At 40.3% G+C, this 20,430-nt stretch overlaps 2 protein-coding genes across 2 annotated transcripts in view; one reads left to right on the forward strand and one right to left on the reverse strand.

Annotated features, from left to right (window-relative positions):
* Positions 1-5,420, forward strand: part of SKIC3 (SKI3 subunit of superkiller complex) — an 82,853-nt gene extending 77,433 nt beyond the window's left edge. Inside the window, exons 39-40 of the mRNA XM_056112544.1 lie at positions 65-188; positions 4,016-5,420. Coding sequence (XP_055968519.1) covers positions 65-188; positions 4,016-4,093 — 202 coding nt within the window. The 3' untranslated portion in view covers positions 4,094-5,420. The remainder of the gene's footprint in view (positions 1-64; positions 189-4,015) is intronic.
* An 11,460-nt stretch (positions 5,421-16,880) lies between these two features.
* Positions 16,881-20,430, reverse strand: part of FAM81B (family with sequence similarity 81 member B) — a 68,577-nt gene continuing 65,027 nt past the window's right edge. The window contains exons 9-10 of the mRNA XM_056112410.1: positions 19,172-19,367; positions 16,881-17,014 (exon numbers count right to left, since the gene is read on the reverse strand). Coding sequence (XP_055968385.1) covers positions 16,881-17,014; positions 19,172-19,367 — 330 coding nt within the window. The remainder of the gene's footprint in view (positions 17,015-19,171; positions 19,368-20,430) is intronic.

Raw genomic sequence — 20,430 nt, forward strand, 5'->3', positions numbered from 1 at the left:
GCATATGAATTTTCTTACGTGAATTTATGCGCCTTGAACTAAATGTAAACATCTTTTTTTTCAGAGAGACACGGCGTCTTTTGGAGAGAGTGGTGTATCAGCCAGGGTACCCCAGATCTGTTGTATCAACCGCACGTTGGTACTTACTGAGACACTTATATGCCAAAAATGACTGCGAGCTCATTGATGTAAGACATTGGTTTTACTGAAAATATTTCATCTAGGCTCTCAGGGAGTAGAGGGTTTTTTTCCCAAATTACCTCCCAAATGCACTTTTATGATTGAGTCTTTTTAAAAATGGGCACCTAAGTCTTTGGTTAAAAAATACTGCAGTGGTTATTGCTGCATCTGTTGCAAACAGAGAAACGTTTACTCACATCGCTTGAATGTCTGTAATTTTTAATCTTACCATGGGTTATTCTGAAATACCCGTTTTAACATTAGAGTAGAACCCATACTGGGGCTTTCTGGCTTAAATCATCAAGACTATTAAAGGTAAAGTTTAAAAAATGAAGTGAAGATTCAACCTCTGTTAAAGATGCCTTTATTTGGGGAAACTGTACTGATTTTTTCTTTGAATATATTCATTCGAAATCTAGAATTCCAGTGGAGAGCAAGTACTTAGGATTTAGGGCAGCATCCTTAAACCTTTTTCATACCCAAGGACCAGCACCAGTCCACAGACCAGCAGTTGTAATCAAGATTGTAGACCAGTGACTTTTAACCTTTATGCTCCAGCAACCAGCGCTAATTTCTAGACCAGTGGTTAAAGACCACTGTTTTGGGGCATTGGTTTAAAACCTTAGGATCGGGGAGCCAGAGAGATAGACAGTGGGTAGGTTACTTACCTTGCATGGGGCTGACCCAATACCCATATCACCCTGGGGCATCTTCAGGAGTGATCCCTGGGCAGAGAGCCAGAATTAAGCCCTATACATCACTGGGTGTGACTCATAAACCAAAATATCAAAAAAAAGCCTTGAAATCATGATCAGTTGTAAAGAATCTTGTGGGAAATTGGATGTGGAACATAGCTGCAAATGGTTTTACTTTTTTCTGTAATAAATCAACAGATTTATGGATATCTTTATATGTTTCTATCAATACATTTTTATAAACTCTTTGTTTGTGTTTGTGCTGGAACTCTGATCTAAAGCATTGGCCAGTGACATTTTGAACTGTGTGAATGGATGATTCTGTTTGGCAGTGTCGAGCAACTTTTATGTTCCCCCCACCCCGCCCTGCCCGCCCTGTTATTTTGGTTCAGGAAGGAATGACAGACGCACTCCCTTGCCTTCATTTTATTTTATAAACAGTTTTTGGTTTAATGTTAGAATGGGATGGGATAAAGAGTTTCAATAAAGGCAAATCTGAATAAAAATGGCCAAGCATTATACAGAGGATGGAAGGTGATGCTGATGCTGGCCTTTGATGAGCATTCTGCTCCCATTTCTCTTTGCCTGAGCAGGGAATGTGTGGTCCATCCTTTACAATTCGAACTTCTCCTTGTAACTTAGGCTTTCTCACTGTCCTCCCATTGTTCGTCGATTTGCTTGAGTGGGCCCAGTAACATCTCCATTGTAACAATTGTTCCTGTGTTTGGCATATCGAATATATCACAGGTAGCTTACCAGGCTCTGCCGTGCGGGCGAGTTACTCTCGGTAGCTTGCCGGGCTCTCTGAGAGGGGCGGAGGAATCAAACTCTGGTCGGCTATGTTGGCCGCTTGCAAGGCAAATGCCCTACCGCTGTGCTATCACTTCAGCCCAGGCTTTCTCAGTATCGTCTTATTAAGATTTGTGACTGGCTGTTTCATTGATGGAAGAGAGGTGCAGGTTGCTCTCCTGGGCATTGTTTGAGGTTTGGCAGCATCTCTGGCTTCTGACTATTAGATGCCCATAGCAAAGTCATCCTCTATCCATATGTGACAACCACAACTGTCTCTTGACAAATGATGCTCTGAGGTGTAATGGCTCCTAGATGAGAGCCACTGATGAAACCTTTAGGATATACATCTATACCTCCATGTGCTATGGGAAATATGAAAAGATAAAGGCTCTAGGTGCTGGTATGATATTTCTTCTACCTAGAAATCATGGTTTTCTCTTCATCATGGGGCTTCAGTTGAAGCAAATAGTAGATAGTATAATGGATTAGAGGTAGTAGAATTTATTGGGATATTTACATTATCTTTGGAAAGATTGTTTTCTTTTCTGTAGAATGTATGTACCAGTTTCTAGTTTATATCTTATGAGGTGGCTGTTTTCTCAATGTTTGAACATAAGTATGTGTGTATATAGATATGAATGTACATATTGTATGTAAAATTTTTTTTCTAGAAGGTACTGTCATGGAGCTAGGGATATGACTCAGTGGTAAAGTATTTGCCTTGCATGCACGAGATCTGGGTTTGATCTCCAACACCATAGATAGCTAAGAAAACAATACAGAAAGAAATCAGGAGTACAGTGTATAAAAAAAGTATTTGGATTAAGATTCTCATAACTTTAACCAACGACTATATGCAAGCACATTAAAAATTGATGAAAGCTTTTTTAATGCCTATAGCACATGAAATATTATTTGCCTTTAAGTGAAGGGCTGGAGCTATAGCACAGCGGTAGGGCGTTTGCCTTGCACACAGCCAACATGGCCGACCCAAGTTCGATTCCTCCGCCCCTCTCGGAGAGCCCGGCAAGCTACCGAGAGTATCTCGCCCACATGGCAGAGTCTGGCAAGTTCCCCGTGACGTATTCGATATGCCAAACGCAGTAACAACAAAGTCTCACGATGGAGATGTTACTGGGCCCTCTCAAGGAAATCGATGACCAACGGGAGGACAGTGCTACTGTGCAGTGCTAAGTGAAGCATCCAGTATTAAAGTAATATAACTGAAAACAGGGCCTGGAGAAACATGTAATCTGGGAGCCCAGCTGCAGTTTGTTCCAGACTGTCTTTTCATGGGTGGTTCTACAGTAATAGCCTTGGAAGATGTAGATAATTGTCTCCAAGAGCAAAGGGTAGGCCTGTTTGCAGCTGTTTATAAGGATCCAGGTGTGGGCTTGTGAGAAATGTTCTGCTTCATGGTGGTGCCCCTCTGGGAGACTTGGTGGTAGGGAACAGAAGGAAGTATGTTGCTGTTCGTATGTTGCTTGCTGTATTGTGAGTAGTTCAAGGCCTTTGTCTTTGGCCCAGGAGTTCTGTCTTCCAGCAGTATCCAAGGAAACTAGCAAGCTAAACGTACTAGCTTGCAAATCCAGCAGAATTTCAGACCCAAGAACAATGCTTGAAAATGAACAGTTGGAAAAGGTTTGAACGGTCAGGTTACTGTGACCCATGGAATTAAATGTTCATAGTGATGAACTAAAATTAAGTCTAGCTAATGGGATTAATGAAAATCAAGGAACAGTTCTCGGTAGAATCTTGAACCCAAGCTGTGTTTTTTGTTTTGTTTTGTTTGAGAGTTTTGTTTTATTTTTTTTGGAAAGTAGAAAAGCTTCTTTATTGGAAAGTAGAAGAATGAGGAAAAGTAACTCCCCTTGTGGGGAAGAACTTAGTGTAGACTAAGTTCAAGCTCTGGTTTTTAAGGTCAACAGTTTCCTGTGGATAAGTCAGTGCATAAAAATGGTCCTTTTGGGCAAAGTGTTTTGAGGTTAAAGTAATGTAAACGTAGCTGCCAAGCAAAGATCTTTAATACCGTGCTTACAGTGATAGACAGTGGAAATGCTGGTATTTACACAAATCGATGATTTGAAATAAATGGTGCTTATCTTTTAGTTTTTAATTAAACTATTTCATTTTGTTAGTTTTAATTGAACTATTTATTTCAGCAAAAGTGACTGAAATATTGCACATTTTTTTCTTGTGGCATTTGCTGTTGTTTGTTAACCTTTGGCATACTTGGCCTTCTACAAATCTATCTAGATAAATACACACACACACACACACACACACACACACACACATCTCTAGTGTCAATAAAAAATACTGACATTCCTGTATATGCTTTCCCACAGGTGCTGATAAACAATGCCAAAACTCACGGAGATACAAGAGCTTTGGAACTGAATCAGAAATTGGCCTCACAGCAATAATTTGTTATTTTATAGTATAGCTTTAAGAAAGAATGAAACAAGCAATCAGACCTTTCTCTAAAGCAGCATTTAAACAAACAAACAAACTATAGTTAGGATCATCTTTTTATTTTTTTAACTCTGAAGACATTAAACTAGGGATATAATCAAACTTTAATCTGTAAAACATCTTTGATTCTTAGGAAGCCCATGATGAAGAAAAAATATGATTTCCTTAGTTGCTCATCAGTTATTTACAAACTATTTTCTCCATCTTATGTGGTGCACAGTAGGGTCTCTTTTTTTGTAATGTCTTACAATAAAGCCTTAATTCTATTTTCTAAATAATATGCAGGAGCAGATTAGCACAATGCAGAATTTCATGATAAAAGACTCAAAGATTCAATTCCTTCTGTAAGTTTTGATGCTCAGCATGTCAATACATCATACAATTCATATGTCTTTTATTGTTCAATCTCAGATTCTGTTGAAGAAGCTTAATGTAAATGTTGTTGAGTCTTATACTGCTAATGGATATGTTTATGTTATTCAGAACACTCAGGTATATGGCTCCATTTAAAAAATTAATGGAAAAATATCTTGGAAATAATGCTGACAACATTTAAGTGATCATGCAACTCCTTGAATTATGATGATTTGAACTTTTTGTTTGAAGTTTAAAAAAGTGTCTTGTCTTCTTTAGAGTATCAATATTGAATATAAATTCTAAATTTTAAAACTTAATATATTTGAATATATTTGAAGAACTCCTTGTTGCTTCCTTTGCATTTGTGGTTTTAAAAAACATTCAAAAATATTTCCAGCCACTTACATGTATTATTTATTGTACAAAACTGTGTGGTTGTATATTTTATGTATGTGTTTTTTCTAAACCACCCATTGACTTAGTTAACATTATAAACATCAGCTTTATAATGTTGCTTTGTGAAGTCATGTAAATTAATAATATTCCGTAATTATATAGTTCAGAAGTTAATCTACGAGACTAACTCTACTTTGACAAGTTCCCAAATTTGGCTGTGATCATCATTCAGACTTACGCACCCGAAACTTTCAGAATGGGGACTGGGACTCCGCCTTTTCAAGATATGCCTGAGAGATTCCACTGTTTGGTCCGGGTTTTGAACTACTGGGATAATGTGTCCATGATTCTTCCCTTGACTTCTTTAACAAGACCAAGTACTTGCCAGTCTGCCCATTTCTTTCCTGTTCTCACAACTGTCATGCTAAATTAGTGATTTTGGGGATCTGACCCATGGATTCAGCAGGAGATGCTCCATCAGACATTGTCGGTCCAACCCTGATGCCCTTCCCTTCCATCTTCCTCAGCCTTCGACACCAGAGTGGGCTGGGGCCTGACACTTAAAGCTAAAGATTCTGCTTTTGTTCTCCATTTAGTTTTTGGGGGTGTTAGCTGTCCCACAAGGTTTCTTTCACCTATAATCTTAGCCTTTTTTCGAGGCCCGTCATCAAGAGGTAACTAACTTTGCTACTGGTTCTGACCTCCAGGGAGCTGAGAGCCAGGCTTTCTAGAAAGGAACATAGGAAAACACCCAGAGCTAAACCATCTCAGGTAAATCTTTTTCTTATGGATATACACATGCTCTCTTCTGTTTATTGCCTTTTCTTGAGATTGCTGCCCAGTTCCTGTGAGATTCAAATCATTCCTAAACCAGTTTTTACATTGTTTACTTCATGCCTGACATTAAGTGTTTTAACCAGTCTCATTTACTCCTAGTTAGGAAAGGAGAGTGGTGCTAACTAGTGTGCTTAAAACAAACAAAATTCTAAGTGTGATTGGAGTCTAGGAACTTCAAAAATGGCTGACATTTAGGGACCAGAGGGATAGTACAGTTGGTAGGGCACTTGCCTTGCATACAGCTGAATAGGGTTTGATCCCCAGAATTCCATATGGTCCCCCAAGTCCGCCAGGACTGATTCCTGAGCACAGAGTCAGGAATAAGCCCTGAATGCCTTTGGGTGTGGGCCTCAAAACAAAAAAACAAAGCAGCCCCTCCCCCCCAAAGAAAAAGTGGCTAAAATTTCTCTTCAGGTAAGTTTAATTTGAGAAATTGCATTAAAAGTTATTTCTTGAAATACTTAGTATTTATATCAAGTGATTTATTAATTGGATTTAAAAAATCTAGTATATTTTCTGTCAAATTTTATTCATTATTTTATTTTTATTGATTAATTAGATGTTTGGGGGCTAATTTCTAGCCAAGATTCAAAAAAAAAAAAACTTCACTTGAAATGCTGTGATGTTTTTCCACCTTAGAAAATAAGGTGACTAATGTCCTTTAATTTGGGAATCTACAGAGCGTACGATTAGACAAGATTACCCAGGTTGTGCGTTAAGTGAATAAAGAGTTGTATTTCTCTAACAATATGAAACATTAATTAGGTGAATATTTACTGACACATATGTGTGAAGTGAGTATTTACTGACACATTATATGATGTGAAAGGATGTTTGGATGCTCCATAGAAACTTACATTTAGGGACTTTTTGTTTTTGATTTTTGGGTCATACCCAGTGATGTTCAGGGCTTACTCCGGGCTCTGTACTCATGGATCACTCCTGGAAGAGCTTGGGGGAACATTTGTGGTGACTTGATGGAACCCAGACTGGTCATGTGCAAGGCAAGTGCCCTACCCACCGTACCATTGCCCCAACCCCTGTACCTAGGAAATTTTTATAGAAACACAAAAAAGAAGCACAATTTATGTGGGAATCGCTGTGGTCTGCAGTTGCATTTCAGTATTTGCCTGAAATAGGAAGAAACTTCACTTGGCAGAATTGGCCCAGCACTGCTGCCGGCCTCTCTAGTCTCCCACTTTGGCTGGCAGACAGCAGCTCCGACTGGCCACTGCTGCAGGAGGACACAGATCTGTGCTGCTATGTCTAAGTTGACCTTCAGTTTGAAGAACCGGGTTTTGAGGTTTGACTTCTTTTCCCCCTAGAAATAAATATTTGTGTGTCTGATACAGGTAAAGTAATCTTCCCACATGTGCGTTTTTCTTAAGGCTTTTTTATACAGAGGAAATAAAAAGTCAGAAAATTTCCTCTTGGCACCATTTTGGCGAAGAGGAGGCATCAGTTCAGATCTAAGGCACCACAAATCCAGCCACGGTATCTGGCTGTTCCTGTGTTTCATACATAGAGTTTGGGGGTTGGCTGGATAGAATGTGAACTTTTAGAAAGGCTACATTTTAAATTATGGTCTGTACCACCCTCCAAATCCCCCCACCCCCACACAACTATATTTGTAAATGAATGCTGAATTATCTGTAGCCTTGAAACGATTTGGAGAAATTTAAGAAGAGGATCTCTTAAAGTGTTAGTATGAAACAACAGGATATTTTGTTTTTTCGAGTTGAAATTGAAAATACTTGTTTCAATGCAGAGAAATGATGCCACAAGAGAGATTATTAATATTGGAGCAACCCTGGGAAGAAGGGGGTTGAGTACTGTAACACTGAACTATTAAAATAATTTGCATGGTCTCTTCTGAGTTTAAATCACTAAAACAGTTTTTTTTTTGTAATTCATTATTTTCCACATACTTCCCCTTGTATATAATGCTTGTTATATAGCTGTTTCCAATTATTTTAATTTTTCTGGAGAGAAGACAGGTGGTGAAAACGAATACTTGTTAGTTCTGCTGTGGTGGGCAGAATTATGGCTCTTAAGGTGTCTCTGCCCTGAGCTCCAGAACTTGTGAATTCATGAATTCATAGCAGAGGAGACCATGGCAGATGTGAGACTGAGGAGTAGACCCTGAAATAGGAGAGGATTCTCTATTATCCAAGTGGACTCAGTTTAATCACAAGAGTCCTTAAAAATGAAGAACTTTGGAGAGAGAGAAAAGTGACGGCAGAAGGTTGGTGAGATTCAACATTGCTGGCTTTGAAGATGGAGAAAGAGGCCACCAGTCAGGATATAAGGGCAGCCACTAGAAGCTGGAAAAGGCAAGGGCAATGTCCTTTGGAGCTCTCTGAAGGAACGGTGCCATTCAGCTAACTTGATTATAAGCGTGGTCAAACTCGTACTGGTGTTTTGATTTAACAAAACTATGAGAATAAATTTGTGTCATTTTTTTAACTCACCGTTTCTGGAAATTGTTTTGACACGAATGGAATAGTGTGGTGTTGTTCATTATGGGTATTGCTAAAAGAACATGCAGTCCATTGATTGTGAATTTCCCAGATCACCAAAACTGGGGTCAACCAAGCAGTTGCAAAAAAAAAAAGGTCATCAAGTAAAGATAATGGGTCCATCAGAATGATTATTGTGAAAATATAAATGTTAGAATACTTGATTCTCTGTGGCTGGTTCATTTCTGTCACCATATTTCAACTCTTCTCACTCAGCCTGCTGCTCACAGCACAGTATCATCAATAGTTGAGTGTATACTTCATTCTTTTTGAAAGAAACTCATTAAAGTATGCTCACAAAATAAGTGTTTTAAGTTTGAGTGTCAGTAGCAAATGGACATAAGACTGGGTAACTCTTAATCTCTCAGACTTTCATCTTTTCTGTGAATTGGCAAACTTAAGCCCTTGAACTAGTTTTCATGTTGGCTCAACCCCAACTCAACAAGGGACAAGATGTGGTGCCAGGGACTGAACCTTGGTCGGCTGCCTGCAAGGCAAGCACCTTCTCACCGTATGTCTCTCTGATCCTTGACATTAGATTTTTTCTTTTCTTTTCTTTTCCTTTCTTTTTTAATGTAGGAGTACTGCTATTTAATCAGCCGTTGATTAAGCTGATTGAATTGGGCACAAACTACACATTACTTTTTTTTAATTATTTTCATTGAATATCTGTGATATAGACCATTACAAAGCTATTCATAATTGGGTTTCAGTCATATAATGATACAGCACCCATCCCTCCATCAGTTTCCCACTGCCAATGTTCCCTGTTTCCCTACCACCATCCCCCAACACATCCCCACCCCCACCCCTAGCCTCCCTCTATGGGAGGCACTTTGCTTCTTTGACCTAGATTCCTTATGGTGGCATTTTTTTGTTCTGAGATCTTTAAAGTTCCAAGTCAGAAGTGAACCAAAGAAGCTGATTGGCCGAGCATCTATAAAACAAATACTTCAAATGATTCGGTAAAAAATGAAAAAAATATACGGAAAAAACCCACAGCAACTTTGATTTATATAGAATAGCACCCATGCATGCCTACTTAAGGACTTTCTTAAAATAGACTACCAAAGAGACCTATATTGTGGAAAGGTAGGTAGGCATAAAATTCTAAAAAGAAAAGAGTTCCACTCAATTATTTAATGGAAGCCAACATTTTTGAATAGTTGAATAGAATGACATGTTCCTGCTACATGATAAGAGGGTTTTTCACAGAAAAAGATCATTCCCCTTAATAAACATGTTTTGATATCTGACTCCCAGGTGGTTTATATAAGTTGATTTCTAGATCCTGCATTGTAAATACCATGTCCTCCCCATTAATAATACAAAATATAGGTAGAAAAATGCTGCATATTTTATTAATAGACGATCAAGATTTGTTTTAAGCCTATATATTAGTGATTTTAAGAAGTTAACTCTGTTCAATAAAAATAGTGATTTTGGTGGGGGCCTGAGTGATACTGGTAGATACAAGTGGAGTACTTGCCTTGCATGTGGGTGGTCTGGGTTTGATCCTTGACACCCCATATGGTACTCTGAGCCAACCAGGACTGATCCCTGAGTGTTAAGAATAAGCCCTGAGCACCACTGTGCGTGGTCCCAAGGGGGAAAAAAAAGTGATTTTGGTGGATCAATTCTGAAGCTTTTGTGGGGAAGGAGGGGTTGGTTCATATCCATCAGTGCTCAGGGTTTACTCCTCACTCTGCTCAGGGATCACTCCTGGTGGTGCTCAGGGGACCAGAAAGGGTGCCAGGAATGGAACGCACACTGGTCACGTGCCAGGCTAGTGCCCTACCCACTGTACTATCACTCTGACCCTGAGGGGTTTTGCTTTGTTTTGTTTGGGTCTTATTGTTTCATGACTACAAAAAGCGCTTTTTAAAAAAATTTTCCTTTCGGTTTGCAAGGGGTTTGTGGCTTGGCAGCGAGTAGCAGCGTGATTTCCGAGCTGCTGTGTGGCTGCAGGGCCCAACAGAAGCCCTGACACCACGGAGATGCTGGAGCCTGCTTAGAGGCCACTGCTGGGCTCCAAGGGCTAGTGGTTGCACTTGAGGATAAAACTTTCCATGGGAACAATGTGCAGAGTTGCTGCGCTATGTGGGAGCCTGATTCCTGAGGAGTTTCACCTGCTCTTCTGCGAGGCTTTCTCTGGAGTGTGGACACACCCAGAGCCCATGGATTCATCAAGAGTCAGCTTCAGTTCCAGGACCACTGCAGCATGCATGACATGACGTGACGTGACACCTCCTCATCTAGGGGTGGAGGACTTCTGCTCCCCAGAGGAGAGAGCGCAGTCACAAAGGTATGGAAAGAACCTCCAAGGGAAGCGGATGATTCACCTTGGTGATTCTCTGCTGAGTGGAAGAAACAGCTCAGGCTCTCTAGAACCACACTGTTAGGGTCAAGTAAGTGTAGGATGCCCACAGGACAGCTTGATTGGGTGTTGAATTCTAGCCACTTGCTAGAGTTCTGACCAGTCTCAATGCTCACAGTGGTTCCTTGGTATTAAAGAGCTAATCTCAACAATAACAATAACAAAAACAACATAAAATGGTGTCAGTTGCTCCTGGAGGCAGAGAAGATGGTTCTGTAGAAAAAGAAAGGATGGACTGAAACTGGGAAAGGGGGCATTCTGGGTTTGTTTTCTCTGAACACTGTTGATAAGAGATGGGTTTCAGGGACCTGGGAGCTTTGGGAATTTGGAAATTAGCTTGGGAGGCAGTCCAGGTGGAGAAAATTAACTCTTATCTTCTCAGACTGAGTTACGTGTTCTCTTGCCTGTGTTCTTAGTTGTAGTTGATCATGTTCATTTTTCTTGTATTTGAAACACAAGTATCTGGGCACAAAAGAAAGCCAGATGGAGCAGAAGGTCCTTTATGGGGAAAGGGATTAGAAAGAAAAGCACAGCTGAGAGGCAAGCATAATATTGTCAGCAGTGCCTACAAGATGGAAACAAATGCATTTCAGAGTTACCCCAGGCCACCCCATAGCACCTAAATAAGTGCCATGACAAGAGGTTCAAAGACTGTGTGGACTCCTAAGCCCATATTTAGGATAAGTAATGGTAAATACTTCATGAGCATCAGGAAATATGTAAACAGTATTAAGTTTCTGTGCAAGTTAAGGGGCCTCTAAGTAAGATCTGCCCTTGCAGAGGATCTTGGTAGTGTACCGTGGATGGGGGTGGGGGGTGGGCCCCATGGGCCCCACTAAGTGGGGAGGAAAAAGACGGTCATTTTCTCCCCATCCACTTCTGCCACCCGGGACCCAGGGTTACTAGGTTCTTGTCTCGCCTGGCAGAAAGGAATTTCAGGAGTAGACAAGCAGTGGAGTTACAAAGCTTTTATTTGGAGGTTTTGAAGGGAAGGAGAGAGAGAAAGTGGGAGAGAGTGGAGAGTAGAGTGCTCAAGAGAGAACTCGGGCTTCTCCAAGGACAGAGAGAGCCCCTACACACATTCCAGCATTAGACCTGAGAGCATGAAAGTACACATCTCAAGAAGGAAGCTCCTGGATGTGTGTCAACCCCTTTCTTCCCTTCCAGTTCCTTTTCGAAGATTAGAAGTCGATGTAAATTCTTACCAGTGTGTGAAGTCCTTAACAGTAGCTTTACCTCTTAAAGACTAAAGCCCTTGTAGGAGTCTGACGGGTTATTCAGGTGGGTTGGTTGGTTCATCACCATTTATAGACCTCTATTTGGACAAGGCCCTGTCGATGTGTTTCTAAATATTTACCTTCTAAACATAATACGTGTTTTGAAAAAACATTGGGAAGTTGGCTACTGGCTCTGACCCAGCAGAAATAGCTCTTGTGTTTTCTTTGATGATCAGGATTAGTGGAGGAAGACAGTATCACTGGACACTGACATCAGTCAATGGCCGTAATGCTTCGGCAGCTGTGAGTCTGTCCCCAGAGAAAATGGAAAACAATGCTTCTAAAGAGGAGGACGACTTCTTCATTAGCATTTTGTTCCAGGAGAAATCTATATCTTGCACTTCTATTTTGGATCATTGCTAGAATTATTGCAAATCAAGGTCTTTCTTCTACATCGTGGATGGACCATTTTGGAAAGGAAGCATTTTTAGATACTAATCTGAACTAGAGTTGGATAAGAGTACCATGGCTCTTGCCTGTGCCAGCAAAAACAAAAGCTCTTTGTTGTTATTAACATCATTTATCGAGTTCAGTAACTACCTTCTATGCGTAAAAACACTTCATTAGATGGTCCAGCTATATTTAGAAAAATGATAAAGTTGTATGATTAAGGCAGTTCTCTGGGGTGATGAGTCCACATACTGTCTCTGCTTCATGCTAGCAGCGTAACCTCACGTTTATTTTTGATGTGCATCAGGACTAGGTGGGCTTGCACGGCAATGTGAGTTAATCAGATAAAGTGCTTAGAGCAGTCTCTGATTCTCAGTAATAGCTCACTAAATGTTTGGTCATTCTTCTGGTAGCCTGCAGGTTAAGTATTATTTCACTGGAAGATGAAGAAACAATGACTCCAAGGACCAGAGAGAGAGATAGTACAGGGGGTGAGGGGCTTGCTTTATATCCCACCAACTCCAGTTTTTAAAAATAGTTCCCAAGCACAGACAGCCCGGGTCGTTCTGAGCACCACCAATGGTGCTCTCCATTCAACCCCCCCATACAGTCTCCAGAGATAAGAAGATACTGCAAGTCCTACAGTGACAAGTGCACTGCATTTAAATTTAGGTGTTTTAGGCCTCAAGACTCCTCAGTACTTGGCAGTGGAGACATTTGACTTTTTCTTCTATGTTCTCAGTTTGTGACTTTGGAGGCTATTAGAAAGGATATTTATGATACACAGCTAAACCTGCCACTCCTTTTTTTATAGCATGTAGCACATGTATAAATCTCTTCATGGATGGGACAAAGCAACTTTAAATATTACCATTTGGACTTCATTGAATAATTTTATTTGATTTCTTCCCTAAAAGCAGTTTTTGACCTGAGGAAATGCTGGGAGGCAGTGAAGTCAGCCTGAGACATTTAACATATGCCTCAAGTCTAGGAAATCTGTATTGCATCGTGATTCTGTGATGTTTGAACATTCTCCTGTATTTGCAGATGTATGGCCTTCTCCCAGGATCATTTTTGGTAATAAACCATATAATTGGTTGATTGACTGATTGCTAAAGGGTCATGTGCACGGAGCTTCTCTCAGGGGATTGTTTACTGTTGCTTTCTTTTTCCCTTTATGTGTGTGTAGAGGTGTGTCAGGAAGCACACACCCAGTGGTATTTAGAGCTGCTCCCAGCAGGAACTCAGGACTGTGCCAGTGTTTGAACTGGGTCTGCTACGTTCAAGGCAAACATGCTACCTCCTGTACTCTTCCCCCACCTCACCGCCCAGCCAAATTCTTGTATTTGTTGTGGATCAATGGCATTAAAAACAGCTAAGGAGTTGGGTATCCAATGAGCAGAGATAAATATATTGTAGAATGGTAGCTCTGGAGTTTTAGGTTCCTTATAGCAATATGTTTACAGGGTCACCGGAAAATTTTCAGAAGGCCTTTTAATTATAGTAAAATCATTGATTGCAATAACTGTCCTTTTCCAGCTCATGCTTGCCCCGAAGTAGCTGTGAGCTTCTCTAATATAGCGAGAGGCCTTGAGTGAGAAGAGTGTTTGGGTTAGAGGATATTTTTGTATTGTTTAGTTGCGTCCATCTGAAGTTAAGTTGTTGCTTTCCTGAATTGTCAGTGGTTTCCAGGAATATTTCTACAGACCAATCTGCCCACTCATCAGAACAAAACATCAATACAAATCAAAACTGAATATGCTGTAGATTCAACAAAGGCAGAAGGTCAGCCTTCTCACTGGCACAATTCTCAGGCCCTCTAAAGTCCTTTCAAACCTGTGAATACTTGGGATACTGAACAAGAGGACACTGGCAAAGAAATTTTGACCTCCTACCTCTTGACTTATCTACTTGTTCCTTGGTAGATAATTATTATCTACCCTAATAACACCAAATGATACATTTGTTGTGGAAAAGAGTTTGGCTTTTCTTTGTAATGGACTATCTCACTAATATCCAACTAAAAATTTTAAAAAAGTAATGTGCCGTTCATGCTCAATTCAATCAGCTTAATCAATAGCTGAATAAATAGCAGTACTCCTACATTTTAAAAAAAAGAGTTTGACTTTATTTACACTATTATTTGAACTAGAATTAGAGCATTTGGGTTTGCAAAGAAAAAAATGCAAAGGTATAATTTTTCCTCCCACTCACTATAGATCCTTTCTGCTTTTGTAGTGGTCTTTAAACTATACGTGAGAATACTTCATCTCTGGTGTGTGTAAATACCTCATTTAACCTTTTCTATAAGCACTTATTTGGTTCATTATGAACTTATTTTTTTCACTTAGAAAAAATTTCTTTTGTTAAAATGTCTTAGTTGAAAACAATATATTTTATTGTAAAAACATGAAAGCATTAATACATATGGAAAAGTATTAACCTGTTATAAATTGTTATTTTTTAGGATACAAAATATGCATATTATATTTAACTTATTTTTTGCAAAAGAAATAATATTTCTTTGCTACTTGTTTTTTTTTTCACCTAACTCTATCTTTATTCTATTTTTTTTTCTTTTTGGTAATGCTCAGGGGTTAGTCCTGGCTCTGCACCCAGGAATTACTCCTGGCGGTGCTCAGGGGATCATAAGGGATGCTGGGAATCAAACCTGGGTCAGTCTCATGCAAGGCAAACACCTTACCCGCTGTGCTATCGATCCAGCCCCTCTATCTTTATTCTTTTTAAGGGATATGTGGTTTTTTTTTTATGTCTAGTTATGTTAATCTAGTCAGTGAATTTTTTTATAGCTGTTTTAGGTCATTTTGCTATAACAAATTGTGCTGTAATGAACATCTTTGTTCATATACACTTTCACACTTTGGGGATGTTTTTTGTTTTTTAATATAATTTTTTCAATAGGATTCCATGGTTAAAGGATCTGTCACTGTCACTGCCCTCCCGTTGTTCATCGATTTGCTCAAGCGGGCCCAGTAACATCTCCATTGGAGACTTTGTTGTTACTGTGTTTGGCATATCGAATACATCACGGGTAGCTTGCCAGGCTCTGCCGTGGGGGCGAGATATTCTCGGTAGCTGGCCGGGCTGGAGCGATACCACAGCGGTAGGGCGTTTGCCTTGCATGCAGCCAACATGGTTAAAGGATATATAATGTTAAAAATTTTAATAGCAGTTTTTAAATCACACTCAAAATTGATGGTCAGTTAGTATGCCCCTAATAATGTATGAATGAGCACATTTCTCTATATCTCGGCAATCCAATTTTATCACTTCATATTTTTTCAATGTAATAGTAATTGAGGTTTCCTTTTCATTTGTATTTATTACATAGAATAATAATAAAGTAATATAATATAATGTAATAATGTAATATAATATATTACATAGAATAAGGGCTGGAGCGATAGCACAGCGGTAGGGCATTTGCCTTGCACGCAGCCAACATGGCCGACCTGAGTTCGATTCCTTCGCCCCTCTCGGAGAGCCCGGCAAGCTACCGAGAGTATCTTGCCCGCACGGCACAGACTGGCAAGCTCCCCGTGACGTATTCGATATGCCAGACACAGTAACAACAAAGTCTCCAATGGAGACGTTACTGGGCCCGCTCGAGCAAATCGACGATCAACGGGAGGGCCTTATTATTAATTATTATTGCTCCTGCTCATTATGTCTGACATAATTTGTTAATTTTTTAAACACTTTACTGCTTGATACCACTTGATAGGAATGTTTCACATTTCTTTCTACAAAGGTTGCAAATATCTTAATTTTATAGGCATTTAACTGGATTTTTGAAGTTCTTCTGTATTGAGCACCTAGATAGTTATATTGAATGTGTATGAAGGTCTAGTGGTGTGTGTGTGTGTGCACGCATGTGCATGTGTGTGTATGTGTGTCTGTGTGTTTAGTAAGTGGGTCTGTGGAAATTCATATTTTCTTTTTGGGGGGAGGGTTGGGCACATCTGGTAGTGCTCAGGACTTACTCTTGGCTCTGCGCTTACAGCCTACTCCTGGCAGTGCTACATGGGTCTGGGTTTGAACCCAGATGGCCAAGTGCAAGGTAGGAGCAAGTGCCCTATACTATACTATCTCTCAGCCCTCCATTTTCTTATTTTGCATGATGAGCTCTTGCTTGCTCAGAATTCTGATAGGCTGAGTATAAGTCATTTTTAAAATGCCTAATTTTGACTTGCAATAAGTGACAGGATTGTTAAAAATGTTAAATTGCCAAACCTAAAACCCAAAAAACTCCCCCAAACCTCAGTATCAGAAATTGCACATTGATAACCCACTGGCTATGTACTTACAGCCATTCGCAGATAGTCAAGAACTATTTTGACTTAGGTGATAGTGTTTTATACAGTTTCATATCAATTAAGAAACACATAACAAAGTTTCATAAATGTATTAGATTTTCTAATAAGGTATTGTCATCTCCTTAAAAGCTGTTAAGACACGAGGAGGCACTGGGAACAGTCGTCATCCCAGAGGTATTCATTTTCTTCTTCCCAACTTTTCCCAGCAAATCATACTGCATAGGGTGGTGGGGAAAATGCTGGAGTGTTTAAATATCATGGAGTTCTCCTATCTTGCGCTGTAACTTCCTTATATCTTTTTGAACTTTATGTTTCTCTAAATCCATTTTTGTTTTCTGTATTTGTTGAAGGGAGCTGAGAGAGTCATGAATTGATTTAAATCCTAGAAGAGAATATAAAAGAGAAATTCTTAAAGCAATTTTTAAAAAAGTTCCTCATCAGCAGTGCTGCAACAATTGTTATTCAAAATGCACTAAATACATTAAGATCAAGTTTAGAAATATATAATCTTTTGCATGACATGATGATACATTTATTAACAATAGTGTTCAACTTCTATCTGGCTTGATTGTGGAAATTTAATTTAACTCTTCCATGTCCCCCCGAAATATTGCGTAATGAAATAATTATTTCAAGAGAGAAAGCTAATATATTTTCTTCTTAATATTTTGACCAGAAATTTGAATCATCTCCTTTAAAAATTTTTTTATTACTGGGGTTGGAGCAATAGTACGTTGAATAAAGTGCTTGCCTTGTACCTGGACAGCCTGGGTTAGATCTCCAGCACCCCATTATAACCCTCTGAGCCCCATGAAAGATCTCTGCATGCAGAGTCAGGAGTAAACCTTGAGCACCTCTGGGAGTTGCTCAAAAATGAAAACAAAGGGCTGGAGCAGGTAGGGCATTTGCCTTGCATGCATCCGACCTGGGTTTGATTCGCAGCATCCCTTATGGTCCCCTGAGCACTGCCAGGAGTAATTCCTGAGTGCAGAGTCAGGAATAACCCTTGTGCATCATTGAGTGTGACCTAAAAAGAAAAAAAAATCAAACAAATAAAATCCTTATTTAACCTGAAAGTAAAGTCCCAGATGAGCTTTGAAACCCGTCTGAAAACTAAAGAGTGCTCCCTATCTGCTCCTCATCCTCACCCCACCCCGTCATACCCCGCAACAGAACAGCCTGACCTCGAGCTTCTTAGGTCATAAATAAAATTTTATTCACGAGGCTTTCACAAGTCCTTTCTCTACTCACTTTTATCAAGGGTGCAAAGGAGAAAGTTATTAGCTGGCTGAACTCTCACTTAGTAAAATGCATGTAGAAACCTGTAGATAGCAAATATGGCCTTCAGGTCATCCTGGCATTGTACTAATGGAATGGCTACGACGAAATGTCTGGCAGAACACTCTAAAGAAGGACCAATTAGGTTTGGCACATGGTTCTTGGCTGACAACATTATTTTGATGCATTAATAGGAGTTGGGTAGTACTGTCCTCCCATTGTTCATCGATTTGCTCAAGCAGGCACCAGTAACGTCTCCACTGTGAGACTTGTTACTGTTTTTGCCAGCAAGCAGCTGAGAATATCCTGCCCGCACAACAGAGCCTGGCAACTTCTCCGTGGTGTATTCAATATGCCAAAACCAGTAACAAGTCTCACAATGGAGATGTTACTGGTGCCCGCTTGAGCAAATCGATGAACAACGGGACCACAGCGCTACAGTGCTACAATAGGAGTTGGGAGTGGAGCTAGTGAGGGTCAGATTTCCAGGCAGCAAAACTGAGTTGTAGTCTAGAAGTATTTGGCAGAAAGGAAACCATAATGTTTTCGTAAGAACCTCCAAGGCATGTTCATATAGGACTGAAATTTGGTAGAACTGAGATGAATTTTTTTCTGAGAATTAGAAGGCAGAAAATGAGTTGGGACCTTCCCTATTGTAAGAAGCATCTCAAAACAGAGACTGGAGGCAGATGGTGGCTGGCTCCATAGCACCTACCCCCTTTCTTCCCTTTGACAAATTAGATGTACTTTTCAAATTAATCCCCTTTGATGTCAGCCTAGCTTGACACTGCTGCCAATGGCCTTCTTAAGAAGAAAAACAGGCATTATACTGAATCCCACGAATTCATTTCTCATTTCCAAAGGTCAGACATCCAGTCTGACATCTGTGCAACCTAATTATCTACAGTTCAGTGAGAGGGGCATTTGATTTGGGCCCCAAATTTGATAATATACCCACCAGTCAGGTCTCAGTGATCACTGAGGATTTTCCAAGTCTAACACAATTCTGTGATTCTTACAGTACAAAAAAAAAAAATTCACAGAGCACTGTCTGGTTGAGCGCTGCCACATGAAATGAAGCACATGACTTTACTTACCTGCCTTCTGGTTTTATGCTGATGTTCTCTGGGATGTTTAGGGATTAAATACAGAATGATGTGACTAATGACAGGATATATCCCTGGCCATAAGTACAAATAAGAAAACAGCGGCATTAAATAGGAAAGGACTCTGATGGTCTTAAGCAAAGGTATCTGCTCACCTGTTTGATATTCACTCTGCATTTTCTCTAATTCACCCCAGATGAGTTTTTCCAGTAGGTTCATCTTTTTGTACAGTTTATTTTCTATTTTTCTTATGGAGTTTAGTTCAGCTTCCTGTTTCTGTAGGTTAATGAGATTCTCTAATTTGCTTGAAAGTTGCAGTAATTTTTGTTCCAGTTTATTTTCAGATCTTTCCTATAAAGGATATCATGTGATAAAGCGCTGCAGAAAAGAAAACTTATGTGGATTTGCATTTTAGCTTAGAATGTTTTGGTTTATTTTTAACAATTTCACTTTCCCGTGTTAGACTCTGAAAATTCAAACCAAATTTCCTCATATCTAAAACTTTTTTCAGATATAAGAGTTTGCCCCTCTGCTGAGCCTCCGTCACTCATAGTTTCAGAAATTCTCCATGTTAAATCGGAAATCTTGTGCCGGAATGCTAGGTTCAGTTCCCAAAATTGGGATTGGAGAGATAGTACAGTCAGTCTGGCATTTGCCTTGCATGCAGCTGGCCCGGGTTTGATCCTTGGTGCCACATATCTTGCCCGAGCACTGCCAGGAGTCACTTCAGGTTGTGACCCAGATTAAAAAAAAAACAAAAAACCTCTCCATCTGGGGCCAGGGTTGGCTGGATGGCAGAATGTCTGTCTTGCAAAAGTGACGTCACAGCTGGATGCCCAGCCCCCCACCTCGCCCCCATACAGAGTAGTGTATCACCCCACAACCAAGTGTGCGAACCTTGCGCTCCACAACCTCCCCACCCCCGCCCCATCATCAATGGAACAATGAAATTAAAAATATATTTGCCAAAAGAAAGAAATGGAGCTGTCTGGGTGATTCGGTGTATGAGTGATGGGACAGCTGCTGATAAGGCATCCTGAGGCTAATTCGCTTCTCTGCCCAGTGGGGCCTCCTAGCACCATTCCAAGTTTGGACTCTCAAACTGGGTAAAAATGGCCTTTTGTTATCCCCTCTCTGCCCCAGGAAGAGAGCATACCGCATTGGAGACTGCCCCTCGGCTTGTGAATCTCAGGACCTCACTTTGCCTGGGGCTGTCTTCAGTAGCCACAAGCAGGGATCAGCAGGCTTCCGGTCTGGCCAAAAATAAACCTCACCCAGGACAGGGTTGTATTTGACTCCCTCACGTGGACTCCTAACTCTAGAGTTACAAAACACAAGTTGCTTTAGTGCTCAGCCATGTGGCTGCAGTGCTGCCCTCGGGAGAAGGTCCAGCAGGGACCAGCCCTGTGTCTCG

The sequence above is a fragment of the Sorex fumeus genome, unplaced genomic scaffold (assembly GCF_029834395.1).
Source record: "Sorex fumeus unplaced genomic scaffold, SorFum_2.1 ptg000018l, whole genome shotgun sequence".
Taxonomy (NCBI): Eukaryota; Metazoa; Chordata; class Mammalia; order Eulipotyphla; family Soricidae; genus Sorex; species Sorex fumeus.